Source organism: Leopardus geoffroyi, chromosome B4, assembly GCF_018350155.1.
Source record: "Leopardus geoffroyi isolate Oge1 chromosome B4, O.geoffroyi_Oge1_pat1.0, whole genome shotgun sequence".
NCBI classification, from domain to species: Eukaryota; Metazoa; Chordata; class Mammalia; order Carnivora; family Felidae; genus Leopardus; species Leopardus geoffroyi.
This window is the reverse complement of record NC_059341.1, coordinates 46,839,966-46,857,903: the sequence shown is the minus strand read 5'-3', so window position 1 is coordinate 46,857,903 and position 17,938 is coordinate 46,839,966. Positions and strand designations below refer to the sequence as shown.

The 17,938-nt window shown below is 48.7% G+C and overlaps 1 protein-coding gene across 3 annotated transcripts; it reads left to right on the top strand.

Annotated features, from left to right (window-relative positions):
• Positions 1–1,276: 1,276 nt before the first annotated feature.
• On the top strand, positions 1,277–17,311 carry GSG1 (germ cell associated 1). 3 transcript variants are annotated; one of them, XM_045462844.1, is made up of 6 exons: positions 1,277–1,514; positions 11,352–11,673; positions 13,086–13,256; positions 13,976–14,128; positions 14,806–14,917; positions 16,896–17,311. In XM_045462844.1, exons 1-6 carry the CDS (start codon positions 1,467–1,469, stop codon positions 17,236–17,238), a joined length of 1,149 nt encoding a protein of 382 aa, XP_045318800.1. In that variant the 5' UTR covers positions 1,277–1,466; the 3' UTR covers positions 17,239–17,311. The 3 variants fall into 3 exon arrangements, with proteins under 3 accessions (XP_045318800.1, XP_045318801.1, XP_045318802.1); XM_045462845.1 differs by having other exon boundaries at positions 1,278–1,514; positions 13,086–13,133; XM_045462846.1 differs by lacking the exon at positions 13,086–13,256 and having other exon boundaries at positions 1,278–1,514.
• Positions 17,312–17,938: the final 627 nt, after the last annotated feature.

Sequence of the window (17,938 nt, the reverse complement as noted above, 5' to 3'; positions counted from 1 at the left end):
CCCTTAGGCATTTACTTAGGCATCTTAGTGAATACGAAGCTCCCCATTGTACAATCGGATCATACATGCTATACAAGTTCAGAGGAAAGGGAGAGAGGAGACAACTAGAATCACAAGAGAAGGCTCTGGGCTGAATAGAGACTGGAATCACGCGTCCTGAAAGTTGTGTAGGATTTAGGTGGGGTAGCAAAGAAGAGGGGGGAATCCCAGTGAGGGGCACGCAGGCAAAGCTCAGGGGTGGACTGAGGGTGACCTGTCTCACAGGACAGAAAGCCCCCATCCAGACTCTTAGCTGGAATAATGGGAAAGACACCACCTTGCTCTTTAAACCTCAGAGTTACGTCTCAGTGTCAATAGCTCCCAGATCCTCGTTATGTATTATTAAAATTGTATTAGTGAACATCAACTAGATTTCCAGATGCTGGAATGATAATTTCTGCACATTCTTGCCTTTTCTGGGAATGGTCTAGAGCTGTGTTATCCAATACAGTAGCTACTGGTCACGTGGTTACCGAGCCCTTAGGTGACTAATGCAACCAAAGAATTGAAGCTCTCTTTTTTTTAATAAGGTTTTTTTTTTTTTTAAGTTTATTTTTATTTATTTTGAGAGAGAGACAGAGAACAAGCAGGGGAGGGTCAGAGAGAGAGCCAGACAGAAAACCAAGCAGGTTCTGAACTGTCGGCGCAGAGCTCGATGCTGGGCTCGAACCCACAAACCATGAGATCATGACCTGACCCCAAATCAAGGGTCAGACGCTTAACTGACTGAGCCACCCAGGCACCGCTGGAGCTCGTTTCATTTTCATCAGTGTCAGCTATTTTTCCATTGAACCCAACTTTATTGCTCTGAGGAGGACTACATTTTATTCTGATGATACCACCGCATAAGATACCATTGTCGCATCACAACATGTGTGTCCATTTTACTTTTTTAAATGTGGCTCCTAGAAAATTGTAAATTACATGTATGGCTCATATTGTATTTCTCTCTGTCGGCACTGGTCTAGAACCTCCCGCCTCAGTGTGGTCAGCAACATGTGGGAACCATCCCAGGCCTTCAGAATCTGCTGGTTCACAAGGATCCCCGGCAGGGAGCGTGTTCTTCTGCCCAGGAACAGCAGCGCAGGTTTGGATGACTCAGAAGATATCCAGGTCTCTGGCAGGTACCCCAGAGTGGCCCCCCCATCCTTCTGGGGGTGGCGAGAGGAGGCGGGGGGTGGGCAGCAGAGATATCCCTACCTCCCACTGTGATGTCACAGAGAAAACCTCTTGTGTCAGCCAGCCCCACCCGCCCTGGGCCGCAGGATATCCTTTCCATCTCCGGCAGCCCATCTCACACCACCTCACCCCTCTGCTGGCAAGAGGGGACCTGATTCGTCTTCACACCAGAAACTCATTCCGTGCAACCGATTAAGGCAGAGCCGAAGAGAAACGGAAACACCCTTGCCTCAGAGCTTCAAAAGTGAATGAGCAAACCCTCCCAACTGACTCAAAATGTTTGTCTCACCCAGAAGGTAGGTACCAAGACTTATTTTTTTTTTTCGGTTTTATTTAAATCCAGTTCGTTGACACACAGTGAAATGGTAGTTTCAGGTATACCGTATAGAAATTCAACAGTTCAGTACAACAACACGTCATCACAACAAAATTTTTGAAATCTCATGACTCTCCTCTGCATCATACCCCTTATGGTGGATTTGTAATACAGCTTATAAAAATTCACTGCCTTGTTTCACATGCTCATGGTAAGGAGCTTGAGAACACGCTATGGGATTATACAAAACAGGATCAAAATTTGTTACTCAAGCCCCATTTTTACTGATAAACCTGGTGATGGCCATACCTCGGCCTTGGGGTTTTTTTCATCTTCTTCCACTATACTTCCCTTCCCTCCTCCTTTGCCTCTTCATCTTGCTTTTCCTTGCTGCTCCCAGGACTACTTAGAGCCCTCTAGTTCTCCTTTCCTCCCTCCCATCTGTATGATTCCCGCTGCCAAAATCTGGTTCCTGGTAAAAGGCTCAGCAGTAGTGGTAACCACAGAGCTGTGTATCACTCTAATGAAGAAAGAGCAGATTTTAAGTTCTCTGCCAGAAAAAGGTGAGGCATCCCCATGGTCCTGCTGGTAGTGAGCTCTGATCTGGAATCTACTGGAACTAAGGACAGCACAACCTTAGTTGGGCTCTTTCTGGTCTCAGGGAACCTGGGAGAATCTGCAGGGATCCTTGCAGCTCCAGAAAGACCCTCACGGTCGGCAAAAGATGTCTTGGCTTGTTTAGGAGAACTCACATCTGGAAATGACTTGCCTCCCATCTGAGATAGTTGGGAACTGCCATCTTTCCACTCAAAGGGTTACTAGAAAAGCAAATGTTCATTCTCATACTTCTTGCCTTTCTCGGGAGAGAAAAATGAAGCTTACAATTCACCAGAGAAATAAAACCCGCACGCACACTCACGCACACAGAGCAATGTGGTGTGCTGTTAATTGGCTGGATATTAGGGATCACAAAAGAAAGGAGAGCAACCCAAAGTGAATAGGTCATAAATAGGAGAACCCACAGAAATGGGCAAGAACGCGATAGAAAAAGCCAGACATGGTAAATTTTATTGACTATTGATTTAGGAGAGACAGAGGGGGTATGGAAGTTTATCTGTATATCTGAAGTATAAAACACAATGCGTCGCATCATTCTGTGTACGTTTCCATAATCTGTCCTGCGATCCCTGTCTTTAAGTGTGTGTGCCTCCCCTTTACGGAGGGGCAGCCTGGGGTTGAAACAAGAGACTTTGAATATTGACTCCACCATTTACTAGCATTGCGGCCTGGAGCAAGTCAAATGCTCCCTCTGGAAACCACCTGTCCTTCAAGGCCTATTGTGAGGGTTCAAGGAGATGTTTGTGAGGAGCCTAGCAAGGTGTCCGGAACACCGTAGATTCCTTTCCCCTTCCTCCACACTTTCACGAGGCCTCTCGGTCTTCACGGCGGGACCGTGAGGAACAACTCTCTCTTAATTTACTTCTGAATCACTCAGGTAGGTTGTGTAACTTGGCCGAAATCGTTAGTCCAGCGGTGGGCGGAGTAGTGACGAGAACCCAGAACTACTGAGGCTTCTTGGTGTCCCAGTTTCCCCTCTTGGGCCCACGAAAGGAGGCAAAGACACAGTCTTGCTTTAGAACAGCGGCCAGGGGCCTGAGGCTTTAGGGGAAGGGCGGGGGCTGGGAAACGCCGGACTTTGGGCTCCCCTGCACCCCGAACCTCCTGACCCCGAACCTCAGGCCTACAGGCCGGGGCGTGACGAGATGATCGGATGACCCGGGCGGCGCAGGAGCCGCCGCCGGCCAGCAGGCCAGCCTTGGGCACCACGTGGCGGCGGCCCGGCCTCCCTCCCGCCAGCTCTCGCCGGCTCCTGGTCTCGGGAGGCCCCGGGCCGCGGCTGTCAGCGGACGCAGGAGCCTGGAGAGGAAGACCGGCCCCGGTCCCCGGCCCCGGTCCCCGGCCCCACCCGCTCGCGTCCCCAGCGCTCAGCCACTAGGGCGGGGCCTCGCCAAACAATTCAAAACACGCTCGGGGCGCGTCGCCATGGCAACGCGCGCCCGCTGCTAGGCGACCGGGGAGCCATAGTAAACCGGGGGCGGAGGTGTTACTCATGGAGGGAGGGGGGCGAAGGGAGTCGGCGGGGACTCGGCGGGGCTCGGACACCGCGACTGCAGGGGGGAGGGAGAGCAGAAAAGTAGGGACGAGGGGGGCGCGCGCGGAGTGCAAATGGGGCGGCCCAGCTCCGGGCCCTGAGCATCCCTGGGGAGGCCGCTCCCCTTCGGCGCCCCTTCCCGCCCCGCGGTCCCCAAGAGCCCCCAGCCCCGGCAGGCCCCGAGGGCTCGGTCACCCGCGCGTGAGCGATTGCCCCACAGGATGTGCAGATGTGGCTGCCGCTCTGATTCACTCCAGCTGCTTAGGGCATGGAAGAAAGGCCGCTTCCTCTCCTGGAAATGACTGCATTAGCAAAAGCCCTCTAACAATTCCACCAACAACGGAAAGGGAAAGGCGACAGAGGAGAGGCCCCCAAATACTATTCTTCAGTCCTTCCCACTGGACATAAGTAGAAGAGTTCCCAGAACTCAACTGGGGACCCATGTTAGAAAGGAGTCGTATTTATTCTATACGCCCCTGTTCTGGGGCCATGCGCACACTAAACACTTGCGTGTGAGGTTAACCTGAGGCTGAGAAATCCCACAGCTAAGGGTCCTATGTTAATATTTTGGACATTCGGCATGGGCACTTTGGTGACATGACTCTTCCCTTCTGGGCTGGGAGGCCTATCAAAATGTCCTGCGTGAAGACATTCCTCATTTTATCAGTGATTCTGTGAGCTGTGGAGCTGTGAAATCTCAGATGGCTCAAGATATGTCATCCGAATGGGTTCCAATCACTAGGGAATCACAGAGCTTGGGAAAGGACATGGCATTTCCAATCCGTCACTGGCTTTTAAGCAATCTGTTTGTACCCTGCTATCTGTGAACCAAAGATAATACTCGTTCGTGAGATCACTGCTGTTTTCTGGGCTTTGCTCATCAAAAAGCAGGAATGTTTCCACAGGTGGGAGGAAATGTATTGGCAGCGGATCTGTTCAGTGAAACTATGGGTGCATCGGTGTAGAAAGGCACAGGGTGTGTCTGTGGACCTGTGGACCTTCTACCTTCTCACTGTTCTCCTGTATGGGAATCAGGAAGATTTGCGCGTCCCTTGACAATAAAAGACTGTTTGGGACACTTTTCTTTATTCACATGTGCTCTTCACCCATAGGCTTCCTCATTGTATTCTGAGCCTGGTTTCCATTACAAACCTCATTCACTGATTCCCGGATGTTAGAAAGTGCTGGGCGCTGACGATCAACAATGAATAAAACACAGCTGCTCCTGTATCTAGCGACTTAAAGTCAAGTGAGCATGTTATGAGCTGCCTGAGAGGCACACGGTAGAACATGCAGGAACAAAGAACAGGGGCTTGTAGATCGGAGCCCGCGACAGCAGAAACATTTCGCATTCCACTCCAGCTTTTTGTCTGCTGAGTAACAGAAAGGGATTAGTTAATGGGTCACGGGCCAGATGATCTGACTCCTGGGCAAAGGACAGAGATACTACTGCTAGGGAGGGCAAATGAACCTATCCTGGGAGAAGAGGCCACTATTGATAATGGGGCGGGGGACAGACAAGACTGGATTTGCCACGAGGCTTTGCCTTAGGGAAGTGGTATGCTATGCAATTTTCTCTGGCTCAGCATTCTTACCCATTGTTTTAATCATGTCTAATGGACACTGTATTCACAAAACAATAAATTGGATTCCTGTTTACAGAGTTTGTGTGGGTGTCCCCAAACCATTGTTTCCCTTTGTGTGTACTTAATAAATATGGTTTCGTACAGTGCAGGGAACAGGGACTGAGGACCTTAGCAAGTACAGGTTAGTCCCAACCCTTGGTTTGGTGATGTCATAAATGCTGAGTCACCTATACATCCCCATGGGGAATCGTCCTGACATGGTAACAGTCCAACATACCAAAGTAAAATACTGTTTTGGGATGTGGAATCTTTGTGTCTGTCCTGAGTCATGAGCTTCTGAGCCCAACCTAATTATAGTCATGTTGCATTGACTAGCAATGACTTTTTCTGTTCTAAGAGAGGAAAGAGAAGAAAAAAATATTAACATGCCTAAATTATAATGAAAGGAAGTGAGTGGGATGCCAGACAGAGAAACTCATGGTTCATCAAAAAGGGGAAATTAGACATTGTGGCATAGGGTCCTCGGGGAGGGAGGGTGTCCTCGAGATGGATCACAGCTAGTAGCCAGCCAGCCCAGCCATGCAAAGAGCCAGCCTTCAAAGGGGTGGATTCAGGCTTTGGGGAGGCCTAAAGTAATGTAACTTTGGAGGCTCTCTTTAAGAAGAATCATACAAAATGAGGAGTATGTAACGGTCTGGGAAAGGGCCTGAGTTAGCAGGAGACCCCAGAGCCAAAGTGTCCCTGGCTTCACTCAGTCTACCTCTAGGCCTCCTCACATAACCTCCAGCCTGTGCCGCTCCCGTCCCCTTTCCCTTGGAGAAGACACATGTAATGCTATGAGGGCAGAGGGGGTGCGGTTTCTGAGCAGAGGCAATAAAAACCAAAGACATCAGACTGTGCCAAACAGTGACTCAAGCGGGATATGAGAAGCGTCTGCAAGTATTTGAAGGGTGTAAGCACAGAGCAGGGAAAAGAATTGTTCACTGTTCTGGGGTGGAAAAGGGAATGAGGATACGATTCAATGAAGAAAAATGTGCACAAAACTCATCAGGAAACATTGGCGAACTCTATTTTCTGACACCGTGGAGTTGTATTTCCCATGGGAAGTATTTGAGGATCTATTGAGTCACTGGAACTGGAACTGGCCACACACACACAAAAAAATGTGCTACAGGAAATAATCCTGCGAGATGCCCTCGAGGGAGCGGCTGGATGCTCCCAGAGATCGTTCCGAGCCCTGAATTCCAAAAGGCTGACACATGGCATTGTATAGATTAGTGAGTGGGGAGGAGGCCAAAGGAAGAAAAAAGAGCCATCCCCCGCAGGGAGGGACAACCACCTGCACCCCCTGACTGGAGTTCAGGACGGAAGAGGAAAAACATGAGGAGACAGTGCCACCCAGCGTCAGGACAAAAGCTGTAGCCAGTTGAAACGTGAAAAGTGACCACAAAATTCCCCCTCCCTTCTCCCAGAGAGAGAGCTCTGCCACAATGAATTAAGGGTCCTTTGGGTGAAACGGAGAATCAACGCCTGGGCATAAGCACATGCGTGTCAAATGTGCTGTTACATCAGTCCTAGAAGAGTAGGAAGCAAGATCCAGAGACACCCATCTGGCTACAATCTGGATTAATTCTGTCAGAGGGGAGCGGGCCTTTGAGTCCCCAAACTAACTGTACAAATACACAACAGGAAAACCATGGCTTGGTTGGTGGCAAATCTGGAAGAGGTGGGGGAGGGTCGGGGTAGAACACGAAGGGTTTCATTAAACCTAAGCCCAAAAATGAATCAAACAGGTATTACTTCATGGTACATTCATTCCCTGGCTGTATATTTTCCAGTCTGTTCAGCCTTTTCCTCATTGTAAAGCCGAAGTGGCAACTTCCAAGCTCTTTACCTGCGGAACCAGAAACCAGAAGTCCATCCCTGGGTATATATGAAGAGATTTCTACAATTGCGCATTCCTGGACCTCACTCGGCCTTACTGTGGAATCTCAGGATGGGGCTCAGGAATCTGAGTATCTTTCAGTTTTCTGATGCTCAGAGGTTGTTCTGATGCTCAGGCAGAATTGAGAACCTCTGCTCTCCAATTAAAGAGTGGCCTTTTAGGGGCGCCTGGGTGGCTCAGTCGGTTAAGCGTCCGACTTCAGCTCAGGTCCCGATCTCGCGGTCTGTGAGTTCGAGCCCCGCGTCGGGCTCTGGGCTGATGGCTCAGAGCCTGGAGCCTGCTTCCGATTCTGTGTCTCCCTCTCTCTCTGCTCCTCCCCCGTTCATGCTCTGTCTCTCTCTCTGTCTCAAAAATAAATAAACGTTAAAAAAAAATTTTTTTTTTAAATAAATAAAGAGTGGCCTTTTGAGGACGGGACGATCAAGCCAACTAACATGAACCACAGAAAGCATTACGAGAGGGGTGCAGTATGGAAGGACAGAGAGGAGGGGGTTGTTCTTTGAGAGAAAAGAAACCTTTTCCAAGAATGAGTGGCCTTACCACTACTCTTGATAAGAGGCAGATCGCCAGATAAAAAGGGACTGAGGACATTCCAGGTAGAAAAAAGAGCGCCTGCAAAGGCACCCAGGACAAAAAAAAAAAATGTGTGGCATCGGGTATTTGGAGAATCAAAAGCAGCTGCAGCACAAGCTCCATCCTTGCCATCCCAATTAATTGGTACAATTTTTGAGGACGGAAAGAATTCCTGGTTCTCAGGTGGCTGGCCGCAGGAAGATATGCAATCCACCCCTTACTGATTTGTCAAATTACTTTTTTAAAGTTTTAGAAACACTTTTTAAAAAAATAAACAGGGGCGCCTGGGTGGCGCAGTCGGTTAAGCGTCTGACTTCAGCCAGGTCACGATCTCGCGGTCCGTGAGTTCGAGCCCCACGTCGGGCTCTGGGCTGATGGCTCAGAGCCTGGAGCCTGTTTCCGATTCTGTCTCCCTCTCTCTCTGCCCCTCCCCCGTTCATGCTCTGTCTCTCTCTGTCCCAAAAATAAATAAATGTTGAAAAAATAAATAAATAAATAAATAAATAAATAAATAAACATTCTTCTTCCTATGCCCTGTACTATTTTCTGTGACTGCCATAAAATCAAGCCCAGTCCCACCAGCTACCGAGGGAACGGCAGTCAGATGGAAACTGAATCTTCACTTACTTTTTAAAGACCCGTCCCTCTGAGAATGCAGGTCCTTGCTTCTTTGTGCTTAATCCTGGATCCCTATTGGCAAGCTCTCCCATGTAATCTTCCAGAACAGCTGGGCCATGATTGCATTGTCAATTATTAAATGCCCACATTCCCTGCAAGGCAGCGGTTTAATCAAGAGGCACTCCAAAAAAATAGGAGGTAGAGGAGGAGGGAGGGGCCGGGAGGTGGGAGGGTGGGAAGGCAGTTTCATTCTGTCAACATTAAACCAAAGGGATTTGGGGCACAGATGGCATCCGTGGTCCTTCAGACAAGCAGCAAGTCGCTGACCATGGCCAAGGTAACCCAGCTTCCCGCTCTTATTGCTCAGAACGTACATTCCATGGTTATTTTGCACCTGATTTAGAGGTGTGTCTGTCTCATCAATGTGTTGTCTATGTTAATTCTGAGTTTTTCTGTTAACCTCTGTCGATGGAAGAATTAGTGACGTTTTGGCACCTATGCACTTCCAATTGGCCTGAGCCAGAGTGTCAAGGGAAGCCACTCTCTGCCCCTTTTCTCAAGAGTAGAGAGTCACCTTGGCGCGGGACTTGCCAGCATATGCAAAGATAAAATTTTCTTATGGCTGCTACCCCTTCATGATGACCTTATAAAGAGACCATTGCAAAATTAGACTTGGCCTTCCAATGCAAGAGGTATCTGAATCCTGGAGAGAAAAGGACATGTTTAGAGGAGAAATAAAATACAGGATGAAGGGCGCAGTACTGTAAGTGTTGAAGATGATTCTCGAAAGGGCTCTTGAATGAATTCCCATTCAATAATCAAAATAATTCTTGAACGAGTCTCCTTGTGTCCGTCCTTGGTAGGACACTCCTTCTAGAAGCAGCCTCTTTGAGCTTTACTCCAAGCTGTAGTTCATCCTTTGTCTCTCAACTCACTGCTTCCTTAAATTGGTTATCACCTTGGTGCTGCAAAGTGGTTATACCATGGTGTGGGGTTCATTATTCTTATCTGGCAACAGTCTGCAGAATAATTTACAAATATGTGTGACTTGAAATGGATTGAGGGTAAAGAAAAAAATCTGATGTGATGATAGTAGTCAAATCTCCAAGCCATAAAGTTGCTGAAAATATAGAATTGCCTAAATCATTAGCTCAGTCTGTATACAGAATGATTAATGAAGATGTTTCATCTGGAAGTCCATTGCCTGTTCAAGCAATGGATGTGAAAATAATTAGAAAGAGTAACTTATAGTAACAGAGCAATGACTAAACCAATAGATTTCAGAACTAAAAACAAGATGAAAGCATTCTTTTGGGGGGACAGGGGCAATATGTGACTTCCATACCTGGTAATATAAGATCTTTCTTCATTCCTGATGCTGTGGTTTTCAGTCTTTACCAAGGTCACCCAGAGTCTTGCACAGACTGACAATTCTTGGGGGATTTAATTTGTTGAGTGCTTTTTTAAAAAAATCATATTAGCAGATTGCTTTCCAGAAGTTGTTTTATCATGTATTTTATGTATTGATTTTTATATGCATATGAACCTTATATATTTCTTATTGCCATAAATAATCTGTCCTTTATCTGTGGTATGCACTGTTTTAGTCCCTGGAAATTCTGAAGAACAAACTGTTACATTTCTAAGATAAAGTTCTCTGTTAAATGTAGAAAATGCTAAGCTGGAGATGATGAGGCAGATTTATGAGCCTGTCCCATTTAGCTATGGTTTTATTTACGTTTCTTAAGCTAAGAAGATTTAGGTCTGATTAATTCTGATATGAGAGATCCCCCGGAAAGCTCAAGATGGTTTACTTAAGAAGCGTCTGTCAGCAACTAAATATGGGCTTCTTTTCTGTTCCGTATGTATTAATGTAACAGTATAAACAGCTCCATAACACAAAAGTGCAAGACTGGTCAGATTTCTTTATTTTCTAAAGTTCAGTCTGGCTCCGAGCCACCACTCATCAGGGTTGAAATATCTACGATTAGTCATTTTTCAGCTGGCTCTCCTCTTAGGCTAAAAATGAGGAGGAGGTCAGGGGCTCCGGCCAGAGCCACACGGGCCACAGATCTTTCTGCGGCCACACACTGTCCCCGCTGTGAGGCAGGCACCACTGCTGCCTCAAGCAGTGGAGATGCCCCTCCAATTCCTCCCCAGTGGCCAAGGGCACCCTCCCTGTGGCTCCATGACCATGACACTTGGTATCCAGTCTCCATGGGCACCACCCAGATACCTCCCATTTGAGATTCTGTCATCTCTGTGGCAGTGTGTGAAAGCCGGACCCAGATCACCATCTCTCAGAACCTATAGCCCCATCTCCTCTCCCGGGGTCTCAACACCCCCGCGTCCCAGTTGGTCCACTGCCTTCTTTAATCCTGAAGGCCCTAATCCTTGCTCCCTGCCCCCTGACTGGGGTGAGCCACTTTAATGTTTATCGAGAGAACATATCCCCCTTTCCTCTCCTCTCCGAGGAATCTGTCAGGCAGAGAAGAGGGCAGCAAAAACTTGTGCTGTTACAATAACAAATACCTCGGGCCATCAGGGCTGCTACGTTCCAGTGAAGACAAAATCAAAACAATTCTCAGCAAGAGCATTAGAGTGACCACAATTCTTTTACTCAGCTTGAGATAGACTAGCTCAGTGGCTGAATCGCATTCTGACTGAGGTTATTATCTGATCCTTATTCAGATCATCCTCAGTAAACATGTTCGTGTAATAAGGTCCAGCTTAAACAAACAGCATCGCCCACGGTGTCTTCTCCGGGCCACTGCTAAAGCTGAGCCTCCACACGGCTCCTTGGAGAGAGCCCCCGGGGCGGGCTGTGCCTGGCACAGGGGAGGGGCGTGGCTTGAGCCCAGGGAGCCTCAGGATCGGGCACCCTGTCCAGATCTCCGAGGGGGCTCTGCAATCAGCTTCTCCACTCCTGTGGGTCTCTTACAGGTGGAGCTCTCGCAGGGCTTCTATGGCCAACGGGCATTCCTATCTGCCATCCTCAACATGCTATCACTCAGCCTCTCCACAGTATCCCTGCTCAGCAACTACTGGTTTGTGGGCACACAGAAGGTGCCCAAGCCCGTGTGCGGAAAAAGTCTGGCAGCCAAATGCTTTGACGTGCCGGTGCCCTTGGATGGGAGCAGCACCAACAACACATCATCCCAGGAGGTGGTGCAATACAGCTGGGAGGCTGGGGATGACCGCTTCTCCTTCCATACCTTCTGGAGTGGCATGTGGCTATCCTGTGAGGAAAGCGTGGAAGAACCAGGTGGGCTCCTCACCCAGGGGACCTTACACAGCCAAAGAACCAGGGGGCAGTGGCACTCACCATCCCCGGCTGGGCCCCACCCCCGGGCTCGGCATCTCCCACCTCTGTGTTGTGTCCCTTCTCCTCGGACTCCCTTTTTCTTTCTTTGAAGTTTTATTTATTTTTGAGAGACAGAGAGAGAGCGAGCCCACGTGAGCTAGGGAGGGGAGGGGCAGAGAGAGAAGGGAGAGAGAGGGGCGGAGAGAGAGAATTTCAAGCAGGCTCCCCGCCGCCAGCACAGAGCCCCAAACCCACGAACTGTGAGATCATGACCTGAGCAGAGACCAAGAGTCTGACACGTAACCAGCTGAGCCACCCAGGCACCCCAGGACTCCCTTTTAATAGGGTCAAAGGCCATCTGGCTTTTCCCCTCCTGACTGTCTCGTAGACCCTCTGGTTTAAAATAGCATTACCCTTAAAGGGTTTCATTTAGACCTGTAACATCATGACAATTCCCACTCTAGTGAGTTAGGATTGCCGTTTGGAGACCCGAGGGAGGAGAGATGATTCTTCTAGAAAAAGCCCTGGCTCTGCCTAGCTGTGACCTTATATGAGCAGCTTCCTCTCTACAGACCTTGATATTCTCACAGGTGAGATGAAAGGATCAGAGTAGGTTACCTGTAGAGCCCCTTCCTCCCCGCCCCCAAAAGGGTTTTCTCCTTCTAAGTATTCTCATTATAATTTACCAGGTCAGGAAACTGAAGCCCAAAGAGGGTAACTAGACCCTGTAAGGGTGCTCTTGACCCTCCCAGGTCTCTTGCCACTCAGCGCATACTGGCAGAGTGGTGCCCTGTCATTGTGCATTCCTTTCCTTCACTTGTGGTTCTCGGTCAGGAGCAGTTGGCCTAAGGACACCCCCCTCCCCCCTGCGCAAAGCATTCAGAGGTCACTTGCTAGTGAAGTTTCTCTAAAGCCCAGAATTGTGTACAATTAACCACATGACATTTCTCCCAATTTGGGCTAAGGGAAAAAGGAGATGGAAGAGAAATATAAATGCGTGTATATTTAGATTTAGTATGAACGTCCTGCTTAGCACTGCTCCAACCCCAGTCCTGGAAACAATCGAGAGCCATTCAGACCAGTGGTACAGCGGCAGCAAAAGGTTGACACTAGGATTGTGAACCCTTCCTGGCACGAGAAATGGGGACGTTTCCCCGCGGAAGCCCTCTCAGCGATGTTCTCGTCTTCACTGTCTGGAATCGGGGCGGGGCGGGGCTCGGGGAGAAATTAATCCTGAGGAATTCTAGCCTATGTCATTGCCTGCCTACTGTATGCGGGCAGGCACTGGTCTGAACGGAGGGAGCTGAACCAGGTGGGAGACTGGGGGCAAAGTTTTCACCCCTCCCTGACGTCAGACCTCGTCTGTGTTTCAGGGGAGAGATGCCGAAGTTTCATTGAACTCACGCCACCAACCGAGAGAGGTGAGAAAGGACTACTGGAGTTTGCCACGTTGCAAGGCCCATGTCACCCCACTCTCCGATTTGGAGGGAAGCGGTTGATGGAGAAGGCTTTCCTCCCCCACCCTCCCCCGGGGCTTGTGGCAAGTATGTGGGTTTGATAACAAATTTAGTTGCCCTTGACTTGGGCCTCTCTGGCCCAACCGTGCTCTGCATTGTACTGTGATCTCCTTTTCTCTTCTTCTGAGCCCCACAGGCTGACACGCACTGCTTCCAGAGTTGCCGCTCATTCGTATGCAGGAATGCAGAACAGGAACAGCAGGAACAAATAAAGTTCACAAATAGAAAACCGCTTCCAACCAACCTCTCTAACTTCCTCTTATTGCCTAGTAACCATGTTGAAAAGCTTAGAGGGTTTTTCCCTCCCATATATACATATAAATATATTTTTTTCTATATATATTTTTTAGTGGAATGGAGTGAGAAAGGGGAGGGAGGGAGGGAGGGAGAAAGAAACAAAATTGATCGTTCCAAATTCAATAAGGAGAAAAGAAAGACAAAAATGACCCATAGCAGTCATGCCCCTGGAAGATTTTATGACCATTAGATGGTTTCTTCTGGAATCTCCCTAACGGTGTTTCCAGCCAATCAAGTTTACTTGGTTATATATCAGGTAGTGAGCAGAGAGAGCCGAGGGGCTGACAGCAAAGGACCCAAATTGGAGGAAGCTCCCAAGCAGGTTCCAGCTCTGTCTCATTCTCCTCTTCTCTGACTCCGCAAGGCTTTTCCCTTCCGATAGTCATCATTTGTACCACGTTCAGTTATTTAACTGCCTGGGTGAGGGCTCTTCTTCTGGTTTCTGACAGAGATCCTATGGTTATCAATGGGAGCCCAGTTCTCCTCCATTGGACTTGAATTCATCAGCTTCCTCCTGCTACTGATGGACCTGCTGTTCACTGGGAACCCAGGCTGCGGGCTCAAGCTGAGCGCCTTTGCGGCAATCTCCTCCGTCCTGTCAGGTGCGTGCCTCCCAGGGCTGGAGGGGGTGGGTGTCCCGGCCACCTTTGAGGCACCCCCCGGAGGGCGTGTATGTCTGTAAGGAGGGCAGGAACAGGGTGCCCACAGGCGGTATAAAGAATGGACGCTGCAGGCATGTTTAAGTTGAAATGAAATTTTGTATTAGAGCGTTATGTACTCTGCAAAATGATTTATCTCTAGGTTCTTTTTACGTGCAAGCTTTCCCAGTATGTGAAATATGGTTTGGTTTGCTTTTCAGTTGTACATATACACACACAGCTTTTCAAGACTCTTTTGGATCAAGTAAGAGAAAGAGATGCAGATATCTATCTTACATCTCATATCTTATATCTGCAGATATAAGACAGATCAGGAATAAAGCTCACGTACAGGGCCTGGGTAGGAAGAAGTAAAAGCCCCAAATGCAGCATTGACGCAGAAACTTTTCCCATAACCCTACACCTAAAGCCTGGGGCAGCCTATTGGAAAGCTATGCATTCAAGGAGAAGCCCCCATTGCAGATGAATCTCCCTGGGAATGTGGTGGCAGCTGGGTAATGGAACTTCTCAACCTAGGCTGCACCTGATGCAAAACAAGGCTGTTGCTCCAAACTCCTATTCCCTGTAGACGGCAATGCCAGCGTCTCTCTAAAGGCGCTGCCTTCCTGTTCCCTCTGTAGGCCTCCTGGGGATGATGGCCCATATGATGTACTCACAAGTCTTCCAGGCAACGGTCAACGTGGGTCCAGAAGACTGGAGGCCACATGCTTGGAATTATGGCTGGGCCTTCTAGTAAGTGCTTACCGTCTCCTGAGCCTTTTACCCCCCTCCTCAGCCAACCTGCATTAGATGTTCTGCCCTTAAGCAGGTGCTTGCTCCGTGTCGTCCTATCTTCTCTTCATCCTTCATCCCTCATCAGGGGTCTGTGGACCAGCGGGCTGGCCCATGAGGTCACATCTATTCTTTCCCCACCTCCTGGGGAGCTACGGAAGGGATTCTGTTTTTCTGATGATACGGTGGTAGCAGTTGCTTCTTCGCCCAATACACATGTTGCTTTGGGAAACGAGACTGGTTTTATGTGACTTACGGAAGCGATGCTCCATGTTTTATATATTTTGTGGCTCAAGGTATTGGAGGACAGAGCAACGAAGAGATAGCCTTGAGATTTGGTTGGAGTCCCGTGGCCTGTGAATGGCTGACTCTTCTCCTGTAATGAAGAGTAACTTCCTCCTACTTCCATTCTTATCCCACCAAACTGTGTGAGAAATAAAACCTCCCCTGCTGGTCATTCCCTAACCCTTAAAGAATGAAGGGGCCAGTTGTTTTCGATTTCTCTTGAAGAGAAGCAGCCACCATGACAAAGTAAACACCAAGTAAACATCCCCTTTAAGAGTTCCTCGCCTTCTCCCTTGAGGAACATGCTGTCTCGGCTGCACGGGTGCCAGCTTGGAGTTGCCCTACTGTCTGGGATAAGTGTGAAGTACTTTCATAGTGCCGAAAAGACACGGTGCTGGGCTCAAGGAGGCAATATGGAAGCCCATCCATGTCTGTTAGGAGATCCTATCCCCTTTTCTCATGATAGGAAACAGGCCATTTGATTCAGGCGTCTTTGGCCTAATCCACCAGCCACCAGAACTTATTTTCCAGACACATGGTTTTGCACCTTGTGTCTATCTTTAAGCCATTCTTGGCATCAACATCTGCGGAGCTCAGACTACAAAACCCCCATCAGAAGCATTGCCAGCCTGAGCCCACTGAGTCTGTCAGAGGCAGCAGATAGGAACACACTGTGCCAGCGTGTGGCCTGGCTTTAACCATCACTTGACCTCCTGAAATTCCTCGCTAACCTCACACAACTTCCTGTTTCCTGGGCTTCCCAGAATCATGGGGAGATTTAGGGGTTGACTTTCCAAGTTTTTAGGAATGTGTTTGATATAGTTCCCTGGTGGGTTTTTTTTTTTTTTTTTTTTTTTTTTCCTTGTCAAATCCATCCAGCTTCTCTTAAATCTCCGGCTTCTCTTCCATCCATTATAAACTCCCTTAAGCCAAGAACCACACTGTTTTCATAATAGGCAAATTCCACTATTACAACCTATAATACCTCCAGTTTTGTAGTATTTCCTGAACGACTCTGAGAGGCTCAATTTGTGAACCCTAAGAATGCTAACCTCAAAACGAAGAAGGCAGGAATGATCACTCTCAGCATCTGATCTGAACAAAGGAAAATCTTTGGCAGGGTGTGGGGGGTGCTGAGGGGGTGCGTTGGGCTGCATCCACTCTACACGGCTGAGCTACAGGTTTGTGGAATCTCGGGAGATTACAAGGGTATCTGCAGCTTGGGAAACAGTAGTCCAGAGAACTGTGTGTGTGTGTGTGTGTGTGTGTGTGTGTGTGTGTGTGTGCGCGCCATGTGTGTTTACATATGTATATAAAACAGGCACACTGGGAATAAAGGAGCTCAGCACTGACAACGGATCAATCCAGTGAAAACGAATCTGTTAAACTCCTAGTCTGACTCTTAACACTACTGACTACAAGAGTCATTCCCTTGGACTACAAAACGTTCAGAACGTATCCTACTAAGACAGACCAAATTAAGGCCTCGTGCCCATGGTTCTTGACGTACAACGTGGTGGAGGGAGCACACGCAGGTCCCTAAACCCTAAGGGGCATTGGCCTAGTTTGCTGGTAGGAAGGAATCATGGTATTTTCCCTGAAACCTGTAAGGAGGTCAGGTTCTTACTGTGCAATTTTTTTTGTTCATCCCTAGCACGGCCTGGGTTTCCTTCACCTGCTGCATGGCATCGGCTGTCACCACCTTCAACACATACACCAAGCTGGTGCTGGAGTTCAAGTGTAAGCACAGTAAGAGCTTCAAAGGAAACCCGACTTGCCTGCCACATCACCACCAATGTTTCCTCCAGCAGCTATGTGCAGCCCACACAGGGGGTCCTTTGACCAGCTACCACCAGAATCCCAATCAGCCCATCCGCTCTGTCTCTGAAGGAGTTGACTTCTACTCAGAGCTCCGCAACAAGGGATTACAACAAGGACCCAGCCAGGCTCTTAAGGAAGAGGCGGCGGGGTCAGTCGTAGAGGAAGAACAGTGTTAGGAGTAGTGGGGGGTTTAGAGGGCAGGCTGAACCCAACCTTACATGTTCGTTATCAACATGTACGTAAGCCAAAGTCTGTGTCTTAAGCATGGTTTTGATGGGTAAGAACAAGAGTATCTTAAAGGACAAGACCAAAGGGGTGTGTGCCTGGGTGCCATCGCTCCCTTTTCCTTTCCCACTCCGTCTCCTGTCTCGTTTCACCGTCCCCCTATCTCCCACGTTCAGAATCACCTCCTCTCCTTTACTGATTGCTTGTTACGTGCCAGGTTCTGGGCTAAGCAGCACAGTCCCTGTCCTTTAGGAGTTTATCAGTTTGGTCATCTATCTGGGATTTGGGGGAATGGAGGTGGGCAACTCAACAGGTGATTGTGACTCACCTTTCCACGATGCACTTGAATTTTCCTGGAAGCCTCAGAATGGAAAACGAAGGCCCTTCCGGGAGCTTGGACATGTAGAACAGATGTCCTCCACACTGCCTGCTGCAGTGTCCTGCATCCACGTAGGAGGGTACCCAATAAAAGTTTAATTAGGTATTAACCCAGAGGCCACCAGGAGACTAGTATACACGAGAAGGCTCCCACAGCATGCAGGGACAGGTCCACTTCCAGAAAGGGTCCACTGAGGCTATTCCTCATGGGATTTATGGTAAGGGAGACGTCTCTAATGAACAAGGCCACAGCACATACTCCTCTCTGGAGCC

What these genes read in the sequence shown, in the direction of transcription:
- GSG1 (XM_045462844.1), top strand. Translation starts at nt 1,467, where the DNA reads ATGAGCAAACCCTCCCAACTGACTCAAAATGTTTGTCTCACCCAGAAG. An exon ending in TCCCCCGGGGCTTGTGGCAA is followed by an intron (nt 13,257 to 13,975) that starts GTATGTGGGTTT and finishes GGTTTCTGACAG; the next exon opens with AGATCCTATGGTTATCAATG. An exon ending in AATCTCCTCCGTCCTGTCAG is followed by an intron (nt 14,129 to 14,805) that starts GTGCGTGCCTCC and finishes TTCCCTCTGTAG; the next exon opens with GCCTCCTGGGGATGATGGCC.